The 27621-nt window shown below is 44.4% G+C and overlaps 1 protein-coding gene across 9 annotated transcripts; it reads left to right on the top strand.

Annotated features, from left to right (window-relative positions):
- Positions 1-379: 379 nt before the first annotated feature.
- On the top strand, positions 380-27564 carry LOC110077351 (uncharacterized). 9 transcript variants are annotated; one of them, XM_072989900.2, is made up of 18 exons: positions 400-520; positions 2076-2187; positions 2624-2802; positions 4010-4215; positions 4742-4879; positions 6246-6429; positions 9168-9261; positions 11566-11664; positions 11921-12011; positions 12782-12988; positions 13642-13750; positions 21321-21417; positions 22650-22744; positions 24131-24255; positions 24667-24850; positions 25135-25247; positions 25348-25441; positions 27347-27564. In XM_072989900.2, exons 2-18 carry the CDS (start codon positions 2085-2087, stop codon positions 27407-27409), a joined length of 2181 nt encoding a protein of 726 aa, XP_072846001.2. In that variant the 5' UTR covers positions 400-520; positions 2076-2084; the 3' UTR covers positions 27410-27564. The 9 variants fall into 9 exon arrangements, with proteins under 9 accessions (XP_072846006.2, XP_078241674.1, XP_072846003.2 ...); XM_072989899.2 differs by lacking the exon at positions 25348-25441 and having other exon boundaries at positions 387-520; positions 24691-24850; XM_020790311.3 differs by lacking the exon at positions 25348-25441 and having other exon boundaries at positions 387-520.
- Positions 27565-27621: the final 57 nt, after the last annotated feature.

The following is a 27621-nucleotide window of genomic DNA, read 5'->3' as shown; positions in this document are numbered from 1 at the left end:
TCTTCCAACTAGTTCTGCGTGGATCTTTCCACCACAGGAACACAGAAGGCTCCTGTTAGAACCTGCACAATTCTGAGTCAAGTCCAGCCACGGCTCCATGTAGACATATTGTACAGCAGCAGCACTCCAGGGTCTCAGGCGAAATTCAAGCTACCTCAGAGGGTTTTAAGGAAGACAATCCTGCACATGTCTTGAAGTGATGCCCGGGCTGGTGTAAATATTTATGGCGCCTTGCCCCGAAATGTCAGCATAAGGGAGAATCCAGGGCGGCTCCTTTGGAAATAAGCAGCCTCGTGTCTGTGAGACGAAGCGGCTGCCGGCCCGATCTCGCTTCTCACGACCCGAAAACGCTGCTGCGCGACGAGGCGGGAGAGGCGCTGGGATTAGCTGCTTCCCGCCCTCGCCTCCTTTCATTCCCATGGCGACAGGAGGAGGAAGTAAACGAGAAATCTAGCTTCATCTCTCCAGGCGGCACAGACGGGGGACTCCGGAGGAGCTTTCCTGCGCCCCACGGCTTGCGGTGCGCGCCCTGCAGATCTGGGCAAGTCGTAGGGAAGGGGCGGCTGGGAGCCTCGGGGATCTTGCACGGGCGGGGGGCGACAAGCCACGACCGCCTGCTCTTGAGCAGCTGGGAAGTAAATTGTAAGCCGCCTCCTCGAAAACAGGGGAGGGAGTGGTGGGGTAAGCAGTTGGCCCTTCCTGCCCGGAGACACAGCAGAAACGGGGACGTGTGCATGGTTGTGAAAAGGAGAAGAGGACAGAATGGGATGTCTGCGTGGTACCGCAAAGCTGTCGATCCCTCAGTTTGGCTCTGAAAAGTTATTCTGCTGCCAAAAAGCCCAGGGCTTCTGCATCCTTGAACGGAGGAAACAGCAGGGAGGATATCTCAGGGGGTGAGAAAAATCCAGGCAATGCAAAACAAGCGCCATCTGCTGGCCTTTTGTTGTTCTGCAGACATAAAAATAATTGGCCCCACCCGTCTTCGTGTCCTTTTGTCTGATGGATCGACTCCTCTGTCCTATTCTGTGACGCGTCCCTGATATAACTCTCACAGCATGCTGAGCTATGCCCAGAAAAAACTCTCTGTGAGCTCTTAAGTCACTAACCCTCTTGGCTTCTTCACCAGCTATTAACGTATTGCCCGGAGAGAATGTTAGAGGAGGAGATAGATCAAAGGGAGCGGGAGGGATTCCTTATTTCGGATACAGACCACGTTCATCAGATTGCTGGTAACTGACGAAGCAGATTCTGGCCTACGAAGTGTTATGCCACCCTCCGGTTCTTTTGGGTGCAGCTTGTGGCCAACCAGCACAACCAAAGGACTACGCAGATGGGAGCTGTAATCCAAAATACTTGAAATGTGCCAGGCTGAGAAAGTGTATTTTGCGCTATAATACGTTTGTTGGTCTTTAAGATGCCAACAAGACACTTTTGTTTTGCAGTTCACAGAGTTCAGAAAAGTTACATTTTGGCTATGCTGATGGGGATTCTGGGACGGATTATCAGAAAAGCAAATTTTCTGTGCTCTGCTGCAAATTAAATAATCAGCCCTTTGGAAATTGTTGCTTACACGGCAGTTTTTAGACACTGGCCACCACAAAAACATGTGGCCCATCCGAATAAACCCTTGGAATGCATTGGAATAGCCATTATTGGGTTTTAGTCTGTGAACTTCACAGTTGCAGCTGCAGCAACCACCTCTGCTGTGTCTCTCGTCTGTTGTATTTGCCCCTCCTGCAGGCCCTGGTTGACTTCTTGGCTCTTAGTCTATGGAGCATGAATCTCTGCTATGACAGTCATGGTTTCTAGGAAAGTTTTGCTAGTTAAGCAAGGGACTGACACTGGGAGTTTGTGGAGAAGCAGCAGAGGGAAACCGGCAACTAGGAGACTCCATGTGCCGGTCTTCAGAAACCAAATGGCTCAACATAATGTTTAAAACATGATTATCTATAGCCTATTCACAATAGGCTAACCTCCCATGCATGACGGGAACATGATTGTGGGTTTTAAAGAGCAGAGACTGACAGCCTTCGAAACCAGACAGATTGGTGACACTCTGTTACACTGTGGTTCAGACTGCAGCTATGGCTATGCAGGAGCATCTCCGCATGAAGGAACATCATCGTAGTCCCATCACAGCTCTTGGCTACCATACAGCTCGACGCGAATGCGTCACTGGCTTCAAAGGTGAGTCTTGTCTGCACAAGTTCTCTCTCTCTCTCTCTCTCTCTCTCTCTCTCTCTCTCTCTCTCTCTCTCGGCTGAGAATTAGTGTGTCAAGTTCTTTTCCATTTCCATGGCTGTTTTGTAAGCATGGGGGTTGCAGCTTGACAACATCTGGATGCCCAGGCATTACCCATACTGACCATGTTTTTTTCCCCTCTAATCAGACATTTTCAGCACAGTCCCAGTTCCAAATAGTTTCTCTGAGTAGGTACTTGAAATTATCAGGGAGTGGTGTTCTAGTGCTAAAAATGACCTCACTTAAAATTGATACTTCTTTCTTTGGGCACTTCTTTCTAAAATCAGAAGTAAAAATAATGGATATCAGGTATTTCATGCAACAAACCCCTAGCCAGCCAAACAAACGAACAAATGGAATGTGGCTCTTTTTCTTCTGACAGATGGCATGATCAAATGGTGGGACATGGAGAATGGGCGGGTGTCCCTGCAAGCCAAGGAACACGCCGGTTGGGTCACCCACTTTGTGTCCTGGGCACAGGGACGGCTTTTCTTCTCTGCTTCCAATGACAGCTCTGTGCTGGTGTGGTCCACAAGTGGCACCGTGCTAGAACGTCTCCTGGTAAGACGCTCACCTCTCTACAACCCAGGAACAGGGGATGATAATAATATTTAAAATATTACATTTTAATGAACTTGTATGTTATTGTATAGAATTGATCGCTCTTATGGAATTGCTAGATTCTTGTTCAAGGAACTTTGGGCCAGCAGGAATACACTTAAGAATTCATCATCATCATCATTGTGTGACATCAAATCAATTTTGACTTATGGCAATGCTTTTCAGGGCTTTCTAGGTAGGGGGTATTCAGAAGTGGTTTACCATTGACCCCTTCTTCTGGAGTTATCCTGGGACTGTGCAGCTTGCTCAAGGCTACAAAGGCTGGCTCTTCCCTTGGGAGGGCACAGTAGAGAACTGAACGCCAGCCAGCTGAAGATTTTTGGAACACTGCAAAAAAAGAAAAAGGAAAGCTTGTATGATCCTTGCACACAAGCTAATGCAAAGATGGGCAATACCTTTTTTTGAAAAGTAACAACTAACAAATATAAACTAGCTTTTAATCCCCCATGGGTCTTTATCAGGCTGAGCGTCACAGAGCTTGGAGTGACACCGCAGAAGCAGAGGAGTTCTAAAAATCATAGTCAAATGTTCAGGCCAGACTTCTGTGCTTAAAGGAAGCTTTATTATGGAGGTTGCTGACGCAAGTTAAACATGTAGGTTTTAGATTTCACCTCTTGTTGTATGGATTGGAATGAGACATGCCAAGCTTATGTAGGTGATGGTTTAGTGGTCTAACAACAATGTCACCAGTGTCAGTGCCTAGAACATCATAGTTTTCACTTTAAGTAGAAATCTGGCTGTTGGCCACTAGACAGAAGTTGGGTGGCCATCTGGCGCAGACCCTTCGCAGTTGATTCCCTGCATTGAATGACCCTTGTGGGTCCCTTCCTGCTCTGCAATTCCTTGCCCTATCAGACGTTTTAATTCTTCTGTTCCCTTAATGACACATGGTTTCCTGCATAAATGGGCATCTTGGCCCTGCCAGTGGTTCTCATAAGTCTGGAGTGCCACACATATTCTTTAAGAGAGGGTTTGATTTAGCTGTACCCAAGCTATCTGCCACTCAGTTTTGAGCAATTCTCTCCAGAGAATCCTGCAAGGCACGAGCTAGACTATGCTCTGGCAATATTGCCTCCCTTGGTCTCTAGACCCCATTCTTTTCCACTCTTCAGGCGCTCAGCCCAGTCTTTTTTCTCTTTCTCTCTAGATAGGCCATCCTGTCTTTACCATGGCAATCAACCTGACTCGGCACCTCCTTCTCTGTGGCAGCAAGGGACGCTTGGTGATTTTCCCCTTGGATGAAAGAAAAGAATCTGGGCGCGTGATCAACATGGCTCATGGCTTTTCTGACTACACTCACAAGGACATTGTGTCGTGCATCACCTGCCTAGACAACCATATATATACAGCAGGGTAAAGCTGGGAGGGTGAAGAATGAATTCTGTTAGCCAGAACAGACCCTGAGTGATAGCAGAAATGGCTTCAATGCATCTTACCTTTAACATGGTCTGTTTTGCAATTGGTTCTTTGGAAGGTAAACATATATTTAATTTGCCAATGTGATGGCCGGGGTACTATATTTCTGAGGAAACTGCACTGTGGAAGGGAAAAGAGATTAATCTCAGGGCATATATTTTCCTTTAATGGCTAGTTTGGACCTTACACACACACCCCGAGGAACTTCAACAAACAAGCTCTCCACAACCGTAAAAGAAAATAGGGTGGTCTGTGATAAGGTGACAGTAATGTGGCTGTTGCGTGATGGTAAAAGGCAGTGAACTGTTATATCCTTTTCCGGAGAAACAGAGGGAAGCCACTGCTGTCCTTTGCAACCAAGGCTCTTAGAAAGTCTGGGTCTGCTATTGGCAATAGTAAGGTAAGTCTATGGAATTCTTCTCTACCTTTAGCAGAAGATCATCTCTTCCACATCCCTTCCTAGGTATGACAGAAGGCTACTAATCTTTGACACCTACCAAACTCCAGGCAGGAAAAAACTGACAGCCAAGCACTGCATCCCACATGCCCACAGTGCAGCCATCACCCATCTGCTGTTGGTGCGTCAGCAAGAAACCACAAGGTATCGCCTCAGCTCAATCCAAGAAGGGCACAAGAAGTAGAATCTTAGTGTGGTGTTAGATTCTTGCCTGGAGTTGCTTTGCTGGTCTAGTAAGCTACCTTTTCACAGAATGGGAGGGAATGTTGAAAGAGCAGCCAATGAGACACCAACAAGAGCTTCTTGAAAGGAGTATCCGACGCAGGAGAACAAGCCGAGGTTTTATTTGCATTACACTTTCTCCCACTGTTCTCAAGTCTAGGGATAGCCTGGCTAAGGCCGATGGGAGTTGTAGTCAACAACAGACTGCCCCATGGCCTATCCTAGGAGAAAGATGGGATATAAATAAAATGAACAAACAGAGCTCCCCACCCCTGTTGAAATCTGTGAATATGGAAGGAGGGTGTAGTACAGGCAGTGTTTATACTGAAAAAATATATGCTTATCTGCCCACCACTACTGGCATGATAGGAGGGGCCACAAGTTGCCTTCCCGCTTGCAAGTTCCTTTCTATTAACTGCAGGGAAAGGGTTACCTGCTTATCAGAAGCGTACCTTCCTGGGTGAACTTGGGGCTGCTCACTGTGTGGGGACAGAGGTGGTTTTCCCTCCTTTTTCTTCCCCCTTCTACTTTTTTTTCTTTTTTTTTTCTTTTCTTTTCTTTTCTTTCTTTCTTCCTTTATTTATTTATTTATTTATTTATTTATTTATTTATTTATTTATTTATTTATTTATTTATTTATTTATTTATTTATTTATTTATTTATTTATTTATTTATTTATTTATTGGCTTTCTGCATTATTTCCCTTTCTCTTCTCTCCCTTACCCCGCTGGCCACAATTTCCTTCCCTTCCTGAAAAGTTTGCACAGCAATGAGGGAGGGGCTGGCAGAAGGAAGTTCCTGTTTTCTTTTAATGGTTTTTTTTTTTTTGGTGGGAGAGTGATAAATAGGGAGCTAGTAGGTTTTGGAAGAATGATGCTCAGCACAAAGAAGTGAAGGTATAGGTGGAGCTGTTGGGAAAGGGGGCATTCTTTGAACATATGATCAGGGTGTGGGATGAAGGAGGTAATCACTAAATCTTAAATGATGGACAAAGAACCTTTGCAGCAGAAATGAGCGAAATCAAAGCTTGATAAAATTCCTTTTTAGACTATAAATTCCAGAATCCCCTTCCTGCTGTACTTGGGATTCTGGGAATTGTAGTCTGGAAAGATAAGTTTTCCAAACTCTGTATGGAATACTTTTACTAATGGACTTCAAATGTGGAAGGAGAGAGAGAGAGAGAGAGAGTGAGAGCGAGAGAGAGCTGCTTGTGCAAGTGTGTGAGAGAAGAAGCATTTCTTTTCCCCTTCCATTTCTTGCTTTCCTCACCCCTGTCCTTTTCCATAGATTGCTCTCAGGTTCTTTTGACCAGACAGTTGGCATCTGGTCCCAGGATGGGCAGCTGATCCAGCGTCTCGGCCCCTTCATTGGAAATATTACCGGACTTTGCTACGTGGCATCAGTAGGCATCGTCTGGATCACCAGCGGCTCCTCCCAACCCACCCTTTATGAGCCCCAGTCTGGGGAAATAGTGAGTACAATTGGGGTATTCCCCCCCCATATCTGCAAGCAGCCATCTCATCCTCTCTGCCTTATAGACTCAGCTTCCTATTAGAAGGAGCCCTCTATTGGCAATGTTTTGACATTGCAGCCCTGTGGACAAGCACGGGGGGGGGGGGAGAGGAAGGCAATTTTGTGGAGCAATTTTGAGATCAGGGAAGAATCTTAGGGCATGTCCAGAGGGAAATATAGCCTGCTATTTGGATCACTTTTGGTGCTGTTTGGTTTGAATCAAATTATGGCATCCATATGTGTTTTGAATTAGAGCAGTTCATCCCACCACTTTTTAGAACTGTCCACTCCTTTTGAGCACAGCGCTAAAACTACAGGATTGTTTTTGGTGCGATTTAAGAATCCTCCTGATTATCACATTCTGTTGCCTGTGCAGATGGTCATTTCACACCCAAATGGACCTGTGGGTGGTGACAACCATGTGACATATTTGGTGGGTTGTAGCATTAAGAGGGACAATGGAGAAGCCACCCTCCTCTGTTTTTATCTGCTCTACCATTTTGATACAGTGCTACTGAAATAGCCCTATTCTAGGTAAGCAAGATACATTGACAGTACCTGTATTATGTGTAGTATGCTAGGTAGATGCATTGTTTTTTCACTATGTCACTTTATTTAACAAAAAAAGAGAGGAAAGTTCTCACAACCTGCTGAATGATTGCCATGGGAGAAAGCAGGAAAGGGGGTGGCAAGGGGATTGTCATTAACTGAAAGGGGAATAAATTGGAGTTACATGCCTGGACCCTTCTCATTAGAGAAGAAACGTAGATTGGTGTGAATGAAAAGGTTGCTCAAGTGAGAGGTAAATAAGATCAAACTGAAAATAAGCACAAACCAGATTGCTCCAGCTTTTCCTGTCTGGACATGCTTTTAGCAAGGAGCCTCACGGCAGAGTGGTTAAACTGCAGTACTGCAACCAAAACTCCTCTTATGACATGGATTCAATCCCAGGTAGCTGGCTCAAGGTTTACTCAGCCTTCCGTTCTTCTGAGGTTGGTAAATAGAGTACCCAGGTTGCTGGCAGCGGGCAATGTGTAGCCTGCATAATTAAATTGCAAACCATCCAGAGAGTGCTTTAAGCACTATGGGGCAGTACATAAGCATCACATTTTGTTTAAGATATGTTGCATAGCAAAGGGATAGGCTATATTTTTCTCTCATTCCTGTCTTTGTGAATTATGGCCAAGATGATCACTCAGCTGTTTTCAATTTGCTTGTGCTGCCAGCCTTTGCCTGTCTATTGTCTATTTCCACCCTAATTTTCAATAACTCGGGCATGCACGCACGCACACACACACCTTATCTCCATGGTTTCAAACATATAGGAAATATAAATGTGCACTGCCAGGAAAATCATCATATTTAGGAACAGTTGTTTGCCAGCAGCTTAGCTGTGCAGTGGGAAAAGCTCCAAAACAGTTTAGTAAAGGCAGTCGTAAGCAAAATTCTCTTGCTCACAGAGTTCACATGTTAAGCAAAATCTAATGGCAGAGTCCCTTGTAAACCCATGGGTTGCAGGTATGAGAGTTCCATTGGCATGTTCTAGCAAGCAATCCTCACTGTCTCCAGTAGCCCAAAGCGGGTCTGTCCAGGAAAGATTTAGCACTAGAAGCTTTCAAATATCTAAGCTACCTGTTCACCTAATACTCATTTATAGATCTGGATACCCATGAGCTGCCTTGGTACCAACAGCTGAGGTATGGAATTGGGACTCTACATCTTATGTTGGGCACTGCTCCATAAGAGAGCCCATATTTTGAATGCAGAAAACTCCAGGTTCAGCCCTTGGCATTTTCAGTTATAAGGATATTGAGTAGCAGATGACAGCTAGATCTTTGCCTGAGATCCTGGAGAGTTGCTCTCAATTTGAATAAAGAGTAGTGGGACAGGTAAACAAATAGACTGTTCTCGTGTAAGACAGCTTCTTCTATTCCTATGGAAGCTCCCTGTTCCCCTTTGCCTTTTTCCCCCCTCTTTGTCCTCCTTGAGAAATTACCATATTTAGTCAGCTGGCCTTCAAGGTGGCAAAAATCCCTCAGATTCCTTTTATTTAACAGCATCTGCAAAAAGACCTGTGCTGCAGAAGGAGCTTTTCCATGAAGCCTATTTCCAGTATCAAGATGCCTTCCTTAGATAGCTCAGATCCATCTTGGCTGATTGATAGGATGATGCAGTCAATGAAAAGAGGATACACAACCACATTAGGATGAAAAATTACACAGATGCTTTCTCAAAGGTCAGACAGGAAATACAGTTGACATTAAATGAGAGCACTTCCCAAGTAGTTTCCTCTCGAGCTTTTGTATTCTCCCATTGAAGGGCGCTCCTGAGCAACCTTTTTTTACATTTTCCATTTCTGTTGGATGGATGCTTCAAGGGCTTTTGATTCCAGTCGTGCAGTATTCCTGGGTCTCCTGATCATGGCAAAAAATATTTAGAGAGGACCTTCCAGTCATTTCAGAATGAAAGGTGTTGCCAAATTGTCTCTGATGTTCTCTATTGCTGGGAGCTATTCATTGTGCCAATAGCATCTCATAGATCTATTCTGAGCTTCCCTTTTCCTCTGGCCTTCATCAGCCTCCTAGGGAAAGATGGCTCTTGTATATATTGCAGTCCTGCTTTCTAGGAAAGGAATAAGGAGAAGTTGTTACGAAATGCTTACCTGCTCTGCCTTCTTTTGTGTTGATCTGTTTTCAGGTTTCACAGTTCATATCCACATTCCAAGACAATCAGAAGGATGGCCCTGTGCTTCAGCAACTTTTCAGCCTGCCAGATTCAAGACATGTAATTGGTGAGCTCCTAAATAAAGCCTTAATGATGCTACGCTTCATATCTACAACAGTGGTTCCCAAACCTGGGTAACCCAGGTGTTCTTGGACTGCAATGCCCAGAAACTCCAGCCAACACAACTGTTGGTGAAGGCTCCTGGGAGTTGCAGTCCAAGAACACCTAAGTTACCCAAGGCTAGGAACCACTTACCTAGGTATAAGACCTTAGCTCCAAACAGAGTTGGATTAAGACATACCAAAGCATTAGATGTGCCCTGTTTATATCAGATGTAAAGAGGCCCTACAACAGATCTTTTTGATATTTTCTGTATCTAAAGGCACCTCATAAACTGAGGTCCAAAACTGTCATGTATGGAGGTCATCTGTAAATTCTGCATCGTTCCCTGTCACCTGTGCAAGGGTTCCAGATTCACCGTCCTTTGTAGGTCAAATAGTAATAAGCTCAGTGGAAGAGACAAAGACAGTAATATAAAGTGGTTAGAGAAGGGCTTGGAATCTCTGGCCATTTGGATGATATTGAACTCCATTTGCCATCATTCCAAGCCAGATTGGCAAATGATGAATTGTGGTGGGAGTACTGTATTTGTTTATCAACATCTACATGTTGGATTTTGGTGACCATTGAAACCTTTAATGGTCTGCCTCCCTGAACCAGAGGGTTTGATTAGGACTGAAGAGACCTGGGTTCCAGTTACCATTCATCTGCACCGCAATGATTTTGGTGGGACAGTTATTATTTTTAATTTCAACCTGCTTCATAGGTTTGCTGTGAGAATAATATAGGAAGATAGAACTATGTGTGCTGTGCTGAGCTCCTTGGAAGAAAGGCAGGATATAAATGTAATTTAATTAATTACTTAATTGGAATAGCAGAGGTGAAGCTGAAAAAATAAGAATTATTTTAGAAACTGGGGCTGATCTAGCTGAGCCAGTATGTGCCAGCACTCCAGAAACACCAACCTCTCCCACATTTCATAGTGACACTCAGAATAGTTTCCATCAGTGCTTCATACTTATATCCATATGGGTGGAGATTCTTGTTTTATGCAAACAAGACTAGAGACCATGCTCTTCGCCTTTCTTGGAAAAATACTTGGGAATGGTGAGAAGTTTGCTAATAATTATCTGGAAGTTGAGTCATGGCAACTGGATGTATTTCTTGTCCAAGCAGCTTCTCCAGTCTGAGGAGAGTTGGTGGGAGATCCCTGATATATCCTCCATGTTACTTTCACTTCCCCTGGTCTGAATAGGCTTGTTAGAAGGTCAAAGGACTGGGGGCGAGGGATAATGTCCACAGAATAAGGAACAGACCCCCCCCTCAACAGCTGAGATGCCTCAGGAGGGACTACAAAGGTCAGGAAGGCCATGCATGTGCATATAGAAAATCCCTCACTCAACAGGGGTGGAGGCCTTAGACACTATCTGTCTCCTATTTATTATGCTGCCCTTTCATCCATCCCCAGAAGGATTAGGGACACAAACAAGAAAGATCACTGGTTGTTGTGGGTTTTTCGGGCTCTTTGGCCGTATTCTGAAGGTTGTTCTTCCTAACATTTCGCCAGTCTCTGTGGCCATGGGCATCTTCAGAGGACAGCAACCTGTGCTGTGGTGTAGTTGGCTTGGGAGTGCAGTATTTATGGCTGTGAGATAGGCTTTTGTCTTTTTCTGTAGATGGGTGGTTAGTGTGTATTGTTGTGGGTGTATTGTTGTGCTAAGGAGAAGAGATTATATGTCACTGTGGTTGATGGGTGTCATTAGCTGGTCTTTTGTGTGTAGTGATCCCCGGTCCTTGTGGCTGGGTAGAGTTCGTTGATCTTTTGCACATTGTATTTTTGAGAGCTGGGAGCCAAGTTTTGTTGAGCTTCATACTTTCCTCTTTTTTGTTGAAACTGTGCTGGTGCTTGTGGATTTCAATGGCTTCCCTGTGCAGAAAAATCACTGTTAATGATCCGGCAGCAGCGACCCATGACAATAGGTGGAGAAGGACTGCAGAAGTGGGATTATACCGCACTCCCAGTCCTTTGACCTTCTAACAAGCCTATTCAGACCAAGGGGAAGTGAAACCAATGTGGAGGATATATCAGGGATCTCCCACCAACTCTCCTCAGAATGAAGAAGCTACTTTGAGGAGTAGCGAATTGTTTCAACTAACAAGAAAGACATTTAGTTGCCATGACTCAACTTCCAGATAACCACACCTGGATAACTGAGAATCTTCACAGATATATTGTTAAGAATTATAAGTACAATATTAAGATAGAAAAAAATTTGGGGGGGGGGGGCGCTGGGTGTCCTTCTCCTTTCAGGCACAGCCAAGCCACAGCACATTCTGGTCTGGCGCTACAATGAGTTGGGGTGCTTGACAATTCTGCATTGCAAAAAAACCCTTGAATGTCTAGCCTATGGTAAGTGCCCCCAAGCCATGACTTTAGCTTGGCATGGATTCCAACCCAGCCTTCGATTAATCTGAACCACCAAATTCTATCAGGTGAGCCATGTGCAGTAGTTCAAAGCCAGAAGGAATTTATTATATGGCTGGGCCAAGCCACCTGCTGTTTGGGGCTGATCTTTGCTCTCTGTGTCCCTCAATGATCCTGTAATCACCGCCTTCCCTCAAGTCTATGTTGCTCCTGGTTGACCTGCTGAATGTCTCTCTACCAGCTAAGAAGGAGCCTGTTCAGCTTTTCAGTGGGGACAGCAGTGGAACGGTGCAGAAATGGGAAAAAAGCTATATATCACCTTTCATCTACAGGTAATTTGTCTCCAAAGTCCAGACAGACCTGCCAGGCCCTGCTGCAAGGTATGGGTTGAGGGGAGTCCCAACATCATCAACAGCAGTGGGCAGATGTTAATCTGAAAGCTGAAGCCTGCTATTGGTATAGAGAAGAATCATGGTTTGTGGAAAATGGGAGTTTAACAGGCATCTATGGAAAAGGCCCTTGCCATTTTCCAGAAGCACATAGGGAGCTGAGTATACTACCATTACAATGATCAGCATTTGCCCCTGGCATAAGCATATAACACGTGTGGCAACTTGTGGCTGTCAAGTTGTTATTGAACTTTGAACTGTAGTTTCTATCAGTCCCAGCCACCATAGTCAGTGGTGAGGAATGAGGGGAGTTAACTTCCGACATATTGTCTGTTTCTGGTCTAGGAGGAGTTTGATTTCTATTACTTGTTGTGTTTCAGAAGACCATTTTGTAGCATCTAACCTGCCCTGCTCAGATGCAAAAACTGGTGCTTGGAAAAATTACCTTTTATTTTGGACTACACCTCCCAGAATCCCTGGCTGGCCTGGCCCCTGCTGGAAAATTCTGGGAGTTGTTCTCTGGAAAAGCTACTTTTCCAAGTTCTGACAAAGACAGGGCCCTTCCAGACCCTCCCTGCCTGTTGTTCTCCCGTCTTCTCCTTACTGTGGTCATGCCACCATCTTCCCTAGTGACAGCCAGTCCTCCACCCCTCATTCTCTCCACACCAACAGGTCTACTCCTCTCCCATACTGTTTGCCTGTATTTCCTTCAGCAAGGAGTCCTTCCACCTTAGCGAAGCCCAGTTGGAGCGACACGGCCCCTTGGCTCAACAGGTAAAGAGGGGCCTCAGGGAGGAGCAACGGCCTCGTCCCGGTTCCCCTCGGAAATGGGGGAAGGCCTCTAGCAGTCACCAGACGGGCTGCAGCACAGTCCAGAGCACAGTCACAGACGTGCAGAAAGAAAGAAAGAACTTCATGAGGTAACTTTCATTTTACTGCATATTGTTTATTTCTCTCGTTATTTATTGTAATTACTTTTTAACTGCCCAGAATACTGCACTGCTTGCCTGGTATAAATATTGAAACAAACAAACAAATAACTTCCTACACAGACTTTCTGGGAGAGGATGTGCTGTTGTAGCAGAGAAGCTCCTTTCTGAGTAATCCTGAAGATAATGGGTCACTTCTGCTTCTTCCTTAGGGATCTGTTTATTTTGCAGTAGGGCTGGGCTGCTGAAAAAGGTTTGGCACTCCCACCATCACATATCCTTGCCCATGTTGGGTAGGTCTTCTGGGAGCTGGAGTCCAGACATCTGGAGAGCCACAGCTTCCCTACTCCTGCTTTGCAGGCTGGTACTTCTTATGGCCTACTTTTCCCTTGAAACTGCCTCCAAGGTCCAGTAATTACACCTCAGTGCAAGCACAAAGCCTGGGAAGCAGAGGCAGGTTTGAGAAGCAAAACTATCATGTCAGCTCAGGTGCCATATAATCCTGTACAATGCAGGTTGACCAGAAAAGATCAAGGTTACATCCAGGATACAGTAGGGAAGAGTGGGAAATTTTGTGTATATTGAAGCTGCAGGAGCAAAGAAGTTGTGCTGTCTTGGTAACGAAAGCTCTGGGCCTTTGGCAGGGCCTTGTTTGCTGAACAGCTGGATATTCTGGTGGTGTCAGCAAGTGATGGGAACATTTATCTCTGGGAGTTTGAGAACTTCACTCCAGATGTGGACCCTCCTTCCCAGGTGAGAACAATTACAGTACCTATCTCGGCCTCCTTCCCATAGTTAGAAGAAGCAAGGCAGCAGTCACATGCTTGTAAGTGATCTTGAAAGGGAGGGTGACCTTTTCCTTCTAAGACAGAAGACTCAATCAGCCAGACAGAGCGGTCTAGCACTTAATTGGACTGAAGAGCAACTAGAAAAGGAATAGCCAGCTCCTGAGCTGTGGTTTGATAAGCACAGCAGCCTGCTAACTTGTCTTAGTGGTATGGAAAGTTCCGATCCCTTTTGCATCCCTAATGATCTTCAGTTACAAAAAGAGGTGAGCACAAAATGGTAAACAAAATTGGAAAAATTCACAACGGGACAAAGAATATGTGTTTCAAAAACATTACAACCAAATAGGAGCTGGCAACCGCAAACCTAAAGTCATACTGTTACCCCTGAAAATGGGTTCTTTATCTCCGGCGAAGAACACAGACCAAGATGCAAAGACCGGCTGTCTATTATGCCAATTTATTAAAATACACAGCCAGGGCCCAACCTCTTAAAGGCAGAGATGGACCCTGAACAATAGGAGCATAAACATTATATAGGTTTTGAGATACAGCGTTGGGGATATAGGGGTTTTGACCTGATTGGTTCTTTGGGTCTTTGACATAGGATCTTCCTGATTATTGGCCAAAGAAGTTCCAGAGGTTATTCTAATTGGTCGGACTACAATGTCCATGTTATGCCCTCGTGTCCAGTTGACCTAGGATTGAGATGTTCTCTTGAGGAGTCAGGATGTCTGCAAGGAGTGCATCTGAATTACTTTTATCTCCCTTCCCCATGTTGATGTTACTTTCTTTGTATATGTAAAATAACCCAAGTTGCTAGATCTAGTGGTGTTTTGTTTTCTTCTCCTCGCACATTAGGGTCAACTATCTAGGGTATTTGTCTTCATAAATGTCCTTGATGACTCTGCCTCTGAGTCAGATGGCCCCCTTTGTTGTTCTTTTGGGGAGGAAGATAGCTGAGGATATCTCCTTATATTACTCTTATATTGTTTCCTCTTGTAGTCTGGCTTATCTCACAAGTGAAGCATGTTGTAGCTTTTGAAGTGTAAACTATCCCCTTCTCCCTGTCTATTCTGTTCGTTTCTCTGGCCAATCCTCAGGATATGCATTTCAAGAATAAAATGTTACATTTCTGTTGCAATGATCAAAAGTAAAGTATTACATTGCTTACAAGGTACATGCATCAAAAAGTTAGCATTACATACATATTAGTAAAAGGTAATACAGAGGATTCTGGGATTACATGATATGCAGGAATACATTTAGGTATATTTGTAGCCTCTGAGCATGTTAAATATATTATGTCTGTCGGTCTACTAACACTCCCCCCTTTTTAAATTCTGACAGCAATAAGATGGCGGAATTTAAACTCTAACCCACAAATTGCAAAAACAACAATTAAAGACATAACACATTTTGAAAGGATGAAATTGGAAAAGTCAGGAAGCCAGGACTGGTAAAAAGCAGTTGCAAAAACATATATTTCACAGAGAGTAAACTTAGAAATAATATAAGCAATTAAACCTTAAAATAATAGCACAATTCCCATCAGGATGATACATATGTAAGGAAAAGAAATCCTATCATTTTTATTACAGCACTAAATTTCTTTGCTCTATGGTGTAACAGTGAAGATCTTCCAACTGCTGTCTGTTTTTCCATCCACTGTGTGTGTGTGTGTGGGGGCAGTGATCCCTTCAACCTTTTTTTTCCTGCAAATGAGAAACTCCAAGCAAATAGTTAAGCTAATCCTATCCACCCGCCTTTTTAAATCTCCTTTGTCAGTCTTGAAAGTAGTGTAGTTCCTTTTCATAAACATTTCAGTGTGTGAGTAAGTATTTTCAACAAATTTTCATGCAGACAGTACAGTTTCAATTGTCCAGATGTCCAAGAACACAGATTATCAAGTAATGCAGTAATTTTCACATGTGTGTCTAAGGAATTCCCACAGAAAGTGCCTATGTAACAATCCTGGTAAAACAAGCAGGCCATTCCTGGTATGAAATCAACCCCCCTTGTCTCTCCAGCTCCCACTTTGTGCATCTGGAGAAGCAAGGAGGTCTGAACATTCCCGGCAATTCTGCTTGCTATCTCTTATCTACTAACCTATTTCTTTCTCCTGTCTTCAAATTCTCTTCCTTTGCATTTTTCTATACATGCATCACCGCCAACATAGCTCTCTTTCTTCTCCTTCTACTGTCCTGAAGTCCTTATTTCTCCAAAGTTCCCCAAAAACAGGCAACATCCTAAAAGCATAATGGGAGTCTGTAAAAATTTATTTTCCCGGCCCTGGGCCAATATGAGGGCACGGGTAAGGTCTCAAGTCTGTAGTGGAAGGGCTTGTACCTCAACGAGTTCAAACATAATGAGTTAGTGGCTCCAGGCTAACCAGAAGTAAAGTCAGAGGGCCCCCCTTTTTGCTCCAGCACCGGACTGTTACCAGCACTCCCATAGATAATCAGCATGCCTCCTTTATGAGAAAGACAGCAGCTGCCACAGCTTGTAACCATGAGCGCCAGCCCTTGGTCACTATGTCCAACTTTTGAGAGATAAGCTACAGGCCTTCGCCAGTTGCCAATCATCTGCATGGGGACTCCCAGTGCCATGCTGTCTCACTCATGAACAAATAAGTGGCTGTTCTGTGTCAGGCAGCCCGTTCTGGGGCAGAGAGTAGCCTCTGCTTCAGGAGCTGGAAAGCCTTCATCATGCATGGAGTCTTTTCCCACTCTGCCCTTAGCCCTTTAAGTGCCTCATAGAGAGAGAAGGCCCAAACAGGAAAATTTGAAATCCAGATATATATTTATTTCAGAATCCCACTATACCTAGAAATGTACACCAGCCCCATTTAGTATCTGGGAGGGGGACTTGGGAAATAGAAGGAAAAAAATTCCAGATAACTCACCTCTGTGGTTTCAACTTGCGCTTCCCAACTCTGAAGCCTTCCTTTCCCAAAAAGCTGAGGTCAATAAAGGCTCTCAAACACGTACTCTGCCAACAATCCACATACTGCATCTTCCATTGTCCTGCATGTTTTCTGTGGGATTCCATAGTCAGCAATTCCCCTAGTGTCTTTTTTTTTTTTTTGTGATTCTGTTTTTTTTTTCCTGATTGCTGGAGGTGAAGTCAAGAAACCTGCATCCTCCGGCCTGTACTGTTGGTGTGGCTCCCCCCCCTTCTGAGGCTGCTGAAGAGGAGGGAGGGGAAGTTCCCATGTCTCTCCTGTTACTGAATCTGGCAAGTTTTTTTCTGTCTCACTTGCTTCGTCTTTCTCTGCTTCCTTATCTTTGTTAGGACCTGCCACTAAAACTTTATACTTGCAGGTCGGTGGGGGGGAGGGCTACCTAATCCATAGAACCATACAGGATGTTGTTGGTCTCAGAGGGACTAACTTTAAGTTTCCCTTGTATCTTTTCAGGCTGGGCTGATACTGAAGCAAAACAGCCTACTATCTCAGATGATTTTCCTTCCCCCCTTTGTTGCATCCTCTGCCAGAAACTGCAATAAGTAAAATTTGAGTGCATAATTTGATCTTGTGTCTCTTGCAGCCCCAACATATAATGTAGGGTCTTTGGCGATGCTTAGGAAGCATGAAGCATAGCGGGCATTGGATTGCTCCCCCTTCTTGAGCTCCTCTTCAGCCCATTGTGCCAGCGCCTTAAGGGCATCTGGCGAAAAACTTCCCGCCTCCAGCCAAGGGGGGTTGACTGGAAGCACGGAAGGCCAAACTTTGGTGCATAATTTAATAATGCATCTCTTTTTAAGCCCCGATCTTTTGCCTACAAGCCCTCTCCAATTATTTAACACGCAAGCCAAGAGCGTCCCCTTATCGCTTGGTGCCTTACTGGCGCAACGGCCCATAACTGGTCCTTGCCCAGCAAGTTTTACTCCGCCCGGCCGGGTCTTACTTCTAAAGAGCGTCTAGGACACAAGCACTCCCAAACCCTGATGAGTTTGGCCCAGATGAGCACACTCACAACCCACCAATCGTATCACACTCAGGTCCTGTTCACTACACACTTGCGTTCACCTCAAAGCGTCACAGGCACAGCCTCAGCAATGAAGTGGGGCGTCTTTGTAGTGAAGGGTCTCCTTCAAGCACTTCCCCAGACCTCTTGGGATTACCGTCTTTCAGGAATCTCCCTTATCCTATAGTTCACGAAGAGCACCTACTCCTGGTACTCACCGTGGAGAGCGGGTGGCAGGCCGAAGGCTGGGGCTAGGTAGTCTGCGTCTTCCTTTGAGGAAGCCTCAGCTTCACCGGAAGGCCTTTCCCGGCCAACGCACCAGAAATGTTACCCCTGAAAATGGGTTCTTTATCTCCGGCGAAGAACACAGACCAAGATGCAAAGACCGGCTGTCTATTATGCCAATTTATTAAAATACACAGCCAGGGCCCAACCTCTTAAAGGCAGAGATGGACCCTGAACAATAGGAGCATAAACATTATATAGGTTTTGAGATACAGCGTTGGGGATATAGGGGTTTTGACCTGATTGGTTCTTTGGGTCTTTGACATAGGATCTTCCTGATTATTGGCCAAAGAAGTTCCAGAGGTTATTCTAATTGGTCGGACTACAATGTCCATGTTATGCCCTCGTGTCCAGTTGACCTAGGATTGAGATGTTCTCTTGAGGAGTCAGGATGTCTGCAAGGAGTGCATCTGAATTACTTTTATCTCCCTTCCCCATGTTGATGTTACTTTCTTTGTATATGTAAAATAACCCAAGTTGCTAGATCTAGTGGTGTTTTGTTTTCTTCTCCTCGCACATTAGGGTCAACTATCTAGGGTATTTGTCTTCATAAATGTCCTTGATGACTCTGCCTCTGAGTCAGATGGCCCCCTTTGTTGTTCTTTTGGGGAGGAAGATAGCTGAGGATATCTCCTTATATTACTCTTATATTGTTTCCTCTTGTAGTCTGGCTTATCTCACAAGTGAAGCATGTTGTAGCTTTTGAAGTGTAAACTATCCCCTTCTCCCTGTCTATTCTGTTCGTTTCTCTGGCCAATCCTCAGGATATGCATTTCAAGAATAAAATGTTACATTTCTGTTGCAATGATCAAAAGTAAAGTATTACATTGCTTACAAGGTACATGCATCAAAAAGTTAGCATTACATACATATTAGTAAAAGGTAATACAGAGGATTCTGGGATTACATGATATGCAGGAATACATTTAGGTATATTTGTAGCCTCTGAGCATGTTAAATATATTATGTCTGTCGGTCTACTAACAATACTACACCACGTTTCAATTTAGATAGACAATCCACTTGATAAAGGAAAAGTGTCTCCTGGTTTAGTAATGTTTCAGTTTGAATCAATACATTATCCTCTAACACTATATAATTAAAAGGAACATTTTAAAAAATTATCCAATTGGTTTTTAAAAGGACACAGTTCAAATTTGACATCCATAAAGAAACAATCTCAACCCAAATTCCTCTCCTATTTGCCTTTTCATGGATTATCCATCCCTTTATTCTCTAGAATAGAAAAAAATGAGCTTTATTTTGGAGATAATGCAGGATTTTCCAAATCAATGACGTATTCTGTGGTAGTAAGGCAACGGCTATGGAAACTGCAGAAAACGCTTAAAGGGAAGAAAATTAACTGGCTCCAGATGGCACAAGTTCTAATTCTTCTACCAAAAACATAGCCCATCCAGATCACTCACAAAATTTAAAAACCTCTGTTTATCAGTGTTTGACGGTGGCAAGGGTCAAGGAACAATGATTTACTAGTGGATTATTCAAGAGCAGTGGTGAGGTACTCCAGGCTCTAAAATAACTTAGGAAGAAGACTTTCAAGTCACACTGTCAAATGACTATAGGGATAAAAATTGTACTTCAGTACCATTTGAAGCATGGTAGTCTCAGCGAGGGGAAATGTTTCCAAGACAATTTGGCATTTATACCTAATGAAATTTAATAGACTGAAGCATTCCTCCTACAGTATATGTTGGAGGGAATGCAGGCAGCTGGGTTCACTTAACCACATATGGTATAAATGCTCCAATAATTACTTAATTTTGAAATCAGGTAATGACTGGTATTAAATAACTGTCCAGAGTATAACTCCTTGTGCCTCCTTGCTTCTTTTAATGCTGCACAAAGGCGACAATTCTGTTGAGTAAGTTCCATCTGCAGAATGATGGTCACCACCGGGGGAGATTTTTGATAATAACAGACTTCCTCCTTCTTTCCCCTTTGTCCAACTCACAAGTAATCCATTTCATTATGGGGGAGCCACAGGTCAGAAGGAGGAGGTCTTCAGTTACCCAGAATCTTTGTCAGTGGATTATTTTAATAGCAGGGAGAAATTTTTTTACAACTGAAAATTTCTTCCTTCCATCCCATGACTCTTACATCTTCCAAGCAATGAAATTGATTACTCACAGGTCAGACAACAATCTTAATTACTGGAAATGTCATCCTGCTGGTGATATCATCAACCTTGCTCAGCTGAAACTTGTGCAACAGGATTTTGACTAAATAATTGTTGATACTGATAACATTGATGTCATGGTACTGGTAGCCAAAAAGGAGATTTCCAGATGCAGGGGGAAATGGCAAAGAGTTATACTGTACTGAAGAACACAGTTGAAAAGATTATGGACTGCACTGGTAGAAAAACTGACATAAACTCAAAGTGGCAAAAGGAGAAGAGATATGTTTACTGAAGCATAAAACCCACTTATATTTGTGACTCATATTCAGCAGTCTTTCTGTTCAAGTGACTGATTTGTTATGTATTGGAAGAACATGTTTTGAGAACTACAAAACTACACTCACACCTTATTCAAATCAAAATATGTCCAGATAGACTTTAGAACCTGGGCAACTTATTGTGTGGAAAACAACTATTTTTATTGTACTGTTGACTGAATGTTGCACCATTAATTTTAATTACAGTATTTGTGATTCAGTTTTATACATCAACATAATTGATGTATGGTTTGATGAAATATTAATAAAAGGTTAATAATAACAGAGAGAGAAGAAAAGAAAGATGTGGATAATATTTCTCCTAGAAGACAGCATAGGTCTAAAGGTAGTCATAAAATATGCCAGCCATCTAGAATAGAAATACTGTTAGCACTGTCTTATCTTAGGCAGAGCCGAATTGCAGAAGAGTGTTGTGGTCATGATGGCTTCAAATCTGTTCTTCCTGCACACTCCAGTTCTTTGCTGTGAAAACCTCTCAGAGCCCTAACCTCTGAATTTCCCTTCGTTCTTTGGCTCAGAGGGAACTAGTGAAATGATTTTACTTCAACATTTGTTGCATAAGCTAATCTTCCATAACTGATTGTCCTAAAGGTCTGCTGGATGGCAACCTTATCATCTCCACACGGAATGGCTGAACTGGTTTGGGATGATGAGAGTTGCAGTAAAACACATGTAGAGGGCACTAATTGGGGAAGGTTGGCACAGACATACCATGGGGACACCTGCAGATTGGTGGGCTTATTGCAGAAAAGAGATTCAGGTGGCTGCCTGCCCATCTTATTATTCCCCCCCCCTCCTCTGCTGCAGCAATGCTTGCCTGTGCCAAATGGAGGCTCTAAAGTGCTGACATCAGCCTGCATCGGAGACAAGAAGGCCCAGGACCTTTCAAGTGGTTGTGTGGAAGGTGAAGAACGTGTCCTAGAATGGGATAGGGATGATGGGTGGTGATGAGTAGTAATAGACTCTCAAAGATGCTCAGAAATAACTATTTAATAGTCTGACACATTTCAAAGGAATTATTCTTCAGGCCTGTTTAGATGGAGAGAACTACCTGGTTGAGAAGATTTTACATATCCCCAAGCCCTGAAATGGACAACATTGCATCCTTGTCAAGGCTGAGAGGAGGACAGGAACCTGAACTGCATCAGAAGCCATGGGACGAAACACTAGTGAGGACCAATAAGCAAAGCCAAGCTAAAAGACACAAGGAAACAGGAATAAGGAGCAAGATAGGAACTCAGGTGGAAGAACAAGTCAGGAACAAAGAACAAACCAAGAGGCAGCAGAAGGAATAGCCCAGGATTGCAAACCATATCAGAGCTCAGAAAGATTTATTGCTCATCGAGCAAGCAAGGGAAGAAGAATCTCTCTTATGCTCCTTGCTTAGGAGGATCCACTGACTATTCTAGGGAGACTAGGATCTAGGCAGGGCCTGAAGGCATTTTGCTGAGAAGATGCCACCTGCAGTTCGGCGCTTCACCACATGGGGCAGCTCTCTACAGACCCCAGCAGCTGCTGACAATCCAGTCACCACATGTGCTCCGTGTACAAGTGAACCAGCAGAATGTAATAGAGAACAGAATGTTGTCTACCTAAGAGTAAAACAGCTCTACGGGAAAATGCTTGTTTATTGGTTTTACAATGTTTCCCCACTCTTTTTGTTATTTTTCTTGAAAAGGAAGACAGCATTTATATTCCTTTAATCAGTCACATTTCTGCTTTTAACAGGCTTTGCAACCAAACTGCATTTTGCCACATGTTTCTCTATATGTATCTTTGAGACTCTGTCTTCTGCCTTTCATACTGGTACTTCCCTTCTTTTGTCAAAGTAGAAGAAAACAGGATAGCAAAGTAGAAGAAAACAGGATAGCAAAGCTGAGCACATTCTACTGAAGGTCTCCACGTGTTTGGACTACAATGTCTATAATTCCTTACTACTGACCAAGCTGGCCAAGACATCTGGGAGAAAGTCCAAAACATCTGGAGGGTCATAAGTTCCCCAGTCCTGATATGCTAGGATAAAATTATTTCAGGGTCATCCTGCAGAAGACTTCTGGGTGTTTGGAAGCACTGTGCCCCTCTCTGCTCCCATTTCCATCCTTTTACTGCGTCTCATGCCAGTATTATCTTAAATAGGTTTCACCTGTAGAACAGTGCTGTGCGGTCATACAGGTATGGTGACAGCACTCGCCTTGGCAGGAGATGACACCGGCACCTCCTTGCACTACCTGGTACGTGAACAAGAGAATGGGCTTGAGACAGAGAGTATAGGGTAGCAATGTATGTGTCACCACAAATGAGGAGAAAAGATGGCATCTATTTGCATATATTAATATATACATTGTGAGTGCTGCCATCCCCACCCAGGGTGGAGGTGGCAAGGAGGCCCTTCTCAGTCATGGTTTCCATGTTGTCAAGTTTCCCAGAGCTACTGAAATTAGATTTTATTAATGTAGGGGAAGAGGCTACAAGAAAAAGTTGGGTGCTGGCCATCATCTGTCCAGCCAGTTCACAGGGTAGCTTCCCTAGCCCCCTGCCAAGTCTAGTCTTTGCTTGAACCCAAGTTCTGCTCAGTGAGTTTGGTCTCCCCACAGTCTGGTGCTGGGTCTTCCAAACAGCCCCAAGCCAGCAAATTCCCTTCAGGGAGGGCTTGAATTTCCAGCTGGTCACCTGGTGCTCTGGTCCCCCAAGTCCCCGCTGCTGTCGCCTCAGGTTCTCCTTCTGTCAGGTCAGGTGAGGGCCGGTTGCTGCTCCATTCAGCATGGTCTTCACAGGGTCTGTGAAGTGGCCCAGAATCAATGGTAGACTAAAGACTGGCCTGCTGCTCGTGCACCCTTGTCCTTTGGCCACTTCAGCTTGGAGTCAGACCCCCCATCCTAGGAATTTCCTCCTCCTCCCTCAGGGTGCAAAAGACTGGCTCCAGTTCTTCCTTCACATCTCCCTACTCCTCTCCCTCAGATCCTGTAGACTAGGGAGAGAAAGCCTCCCCCTCTTCCTCCTCCTAACTTATGCCAGGCTTCCACCCACTGGGCCTGGCCCTCACCTCACTCTTCAGCCCCTCCATCCTGTCCCCTACCTGGAGCCTCCCTCTCCCTCTCCACAGGCTCTTGGTGCCTAGCAGCCAGAGTTTGTCAGCCCATTGGGGGACTCCTGGAGCATCCCCCTCACAGACCTAGAGAGGCAAATTCAGAAATAATTGCTGTAACTTAAAGGGACATCATATATATCTCAAAACAGGGAAGAGTGTGGCCGAGTGACCTGTGGGCCCACTCAGTCCGCTAGCTGGGTGCTCCCCTTGAGGCCATTGCTGCATTCCTTTCTTGAGTTTTTGCAGCTTTACACTGAATCCAGCCTAGAGAGCCCTTCAACTAGAGAAGTATCCTCTTCAGAGCAGGAAGCAGGGCCACCCCAAGAGTATGAGGTTGCTGGTGGGCAGAAGGAATTGGGCGGGCAGGCCTTTGAGTGGAGGAAGAGCTGCTAGAGACAGGTTGTCCTGTAAACAGAGGGGTTGTGGATGGGCAAGAGCACCAGAAGGGAGAAAAAAGGAAATGCCTACGGGGGGGGGGGGGGGAGTGCACTCGGAGGTTAGGGCCTAACCTTGCTGTGTTTTGTTGTAGCTCAGTGGGGGATGGGATGGAAGGCTGTGTCTTTGGGATCTACAAAACCACTCCTTGCAAAATGCATTTTCCAGTCTGCCTGGTTGTTATGGTCCCATCTTGGATATGGCTTACTCCCCCAAAAGGTGGGTTAGTCTGTCTGGTTGTATTGTTGAGAAAGTGGGGGCTGCTGTGGGAGGCTCTCAGAAACACTGGGTGTGCCCTCAGAGGGTTCCATTTGGGATAAAGGAGAACGCAGTGCTATGTCTCCCTCCTCACAGCAAGGAGAACTTGGAAAAGCTACCTTTTGGGACAATCCTCAAAGTTCCCTCAACCAGCACAGCCACTGTTTGTGCAGGCTGGAGGATGATGGGAGTTGCCATGCAAAAAGTAATGCTTCCAAGCTCTGTTCTAGAAACAGACCCACCCCCACCCCAAACTGGAAGCCTGTGCCTAGCTTTGGGCCTGGCATGGACAATTTGATGTTGCCATAGTGTTTTGTTTTGTTTTTTTGGTCATTCTTCCACCCACAGCTCAGACCCTCCTGGTCCTGACAGGAGGGAATTTGCCTTCTCTTCTAGCACTGGTGGGGTTTTCATCTGTGCTTTCAACCCTCTCTCGGCTGATCTGGTACTCCTGGCTGAACTCTGTGGGCACAGAGCCACTGTGGTCGCCTTGGCCTGGCACCCACTTGAGGACAGGTGGGTTAGTGGTGCTGAAGATGGCTCGATTCGACTCTGGGTAAGTGCTTCATTTGGTAATGATTTCACCCCACCTTGAATATGTTGCATATATTATTTATTTATTTATTTATTCATTTATTCATTTATTCATTCATTCATTCATTTAGCTAGCAGGAGGGTAAAATATGTGACAATTGAAGAGTATAGGTGAAAATCCATGGCCAGAACAGATGTTTCAAAAACACGTTTGAAGGCTGAGCTATCCTGCCTGGGCAGAGACATCTGAATAGTCTTCCTCGATTGTGACATGATTGGTAGAAGTCCTTTATATGGTTCATACAGAGTGAAGATGGTCAATGCTGTGTCCAAGATTTGAGAGCCCCCAGAGGGATCACTTGCCTGTGCATTGACAAGGTCAATGGCTGCATCATTGCAGGGGTCTATGACACAATCAGGTAAGTATGGATAATGCAGGTGGCAATGATAACTTGCGGGGTGGCAAAGAAGACAGCTCTTCTCTGAACGTGCCCGCGGTTCTGCCGTTTTCTCCTTCAGAGTTTATGACCCAAACTTGGGGATGCAGGTGCAGAGCTACACAGGTCATCAAGACTCCATCAAAGATCTCATCCATATACCAGAATTGGAGCAGGTACGAGGGGGCTGGGATCCACCCTGTTGGTGATCAGCTCAGGAAAGCTGAGAGCTTCAGGTTGCCAATTCCCAACTCAAGGGGTAGACAACTGTGGCCCTCTGGATGTTGTCAGTATACAATACACATTTGACCTACCCTGCCCAGCCAGTTTTGCAAGATGATGAGAGACGTAGTCCAAAAGCATCTAGAGAACCACAACTGCCCCCCTACTGTAAGCCATTGATTGAATAAGTGCAAATCAATGGATATGCTGTTGATAGATATTCAAACCACTTAGCCGAAGTGCCCAGAGTGTATCTATCAACAACTTACTCGGGGTCAGCTGTATTTCTGATGTAATGCCACCCTTTTAACATTTTTATGATGTAATGTTTACTCTGCTGGGTTGTGCAGCTATGCCCACTTCAGTGACTAGAGTGGCACGGGACTAGGATCGCCCCCCATACTATGCTATTCCTGCATGTGGCATCAAGCTGTCCATTATCTCACAATTCAATTGGTGTGTGTTTATGCTATATATGCATGCATGGTACTCTAGGTATTCATTTTTTAATATCCTATTTTATCTTGTAAGCAAATCAGGGCACCACTATTCCACTGATGTGTCTTCACCAGCAGAGCAGATACACCAAGAAAGTACCTCTGCTGGCAAATCTGAGCTGTTGCGTTGGCATAACTTCTTGGCAATGGTGTATTTTGTATAGTGTCAGTATAATGGGGATCCCCCCCATCTCCTACAGTTACTTAGCCATCGTGTCTTCAGGGTACAATCAAGAAACATCACAGCATGAAAAAATATGCAGAAGCAGAAAAGGAAGCAGACAAATTAATGTAATCGCCTACCTTAGCATAAAAAGAAGGCATACTGAACAGATAACTTTATTTACTTATTTTCCTGAATCTTCCTGATTGCACTAACCACAGCTGGTAGCAAGTTGCATTCTACAGAGGGAAGCGTGCTACCTGTATCTCATCAGGCAATACCTGGCTCAAACATTTTGTCCATCCTCCATAGAGCAGGAATAAGTAGTCCCCACCCTACAGGCCCTGGAATCCACGAAGCTTCTGTACTATCACAGAAGATTTTGTGTGTGTGATTTCAAAGGGAGCTGACCATGAAAAACTGTAAAAATATATCAGCGATGGCTGAAAACAAAAATATGCTTCCGAAAGATTTTGCTTAGCATTTGCATAGGGACTCAGCCTTGCCAAGCATATATTACAATAATAAAGATTGCTTCTAGTAATGGGGGGGGGGGGAGGGAATCCCTTGACCAATAACATTGCTTCCAGGTATGTGAACAGCCTTTTGGCCAGGCTGATTTCCTAATGTCCAAACAGTCTAAAGAATATACCGCAAAGTGTGTTCTTGGTTGATTGCTTTAGAGCAAGGCTCATTTATTTTATTTTATTTTTCCAATCCTTTAGACAAAGATATCAGGGTGAGGTACAGTCAGTCAAACTGCTTTAAAGCAATTGAGAAAAACTATAAAGAGTTTAAATACATTCAACATAAGCACAACTAAATGGGATTTGTTAAGTCAACTCTTTGGTTAAGTCCCACTGCTTTAATGGATCTGCTTGAATTTGGACTAAGAGTTGGATTTAACCCGGCTCACCCCACAAAGCCAGGATGAACATATGCTCTGCAGATATTCAGTCAAACCAACTCACATTCAAGGGAGATGCACTATTGCCCCAATACTAGGCCTGTACTAAAGCACATGTAGTAAGTTCCATGCCTTCCCTTTTGCTGTGGAGTTGGTTGGTAGTCTGACAGAAGGGAGTGGGAACAATGTGTAATCTGCGTGCTTACACAAAACATGTCTAATCTCTAATGAAAGCTCTGTGCAGGGTGTAAAAGCCAGAGACTCTTGGTTGCTCCTCTTTGTCTCCCTGCAGTATGTGTCAGTCTCGCTGGATGGCACAGTTCGTATGTGGAAGGCTTATCATCAAGGGAAGTAGTCCAAGGCCCAGGGCAGGTGGTGACTTCTTTCTCATGCCATATGTGACCCAGAATTTGGACTGCTTCCATCCAAATGAAGACGGATTTCCATCTGTTTGTGCGCTTGCAGCCTGTGAATGCTTATGCCAAATAAAACATGTTAGTCTCTAAGTTACCACAAGATTCTTGGTGGCTTTTGAAAATGGGGTCCTTTTTAATCCCAGTGGGTAGA

This window comes from Pogona vitticeps, chromosome 2, assembly GCF_051106095.1.
Source record: "Pogona vitticeps strain Pit_001003342236 chromosome 2, PviZW2.1, whole genome shotgun sequence".
In the NCBI taxonomy this organism is placed as follows: Eukaryota; Metazoa; Chordata; class Lepidosauria; order Squamata; family Agamidae; genus Pogona; species Pogona vitticeps.
This window is presented reverse-complemented; position numbering and strand designations above follow the sequence as displayed.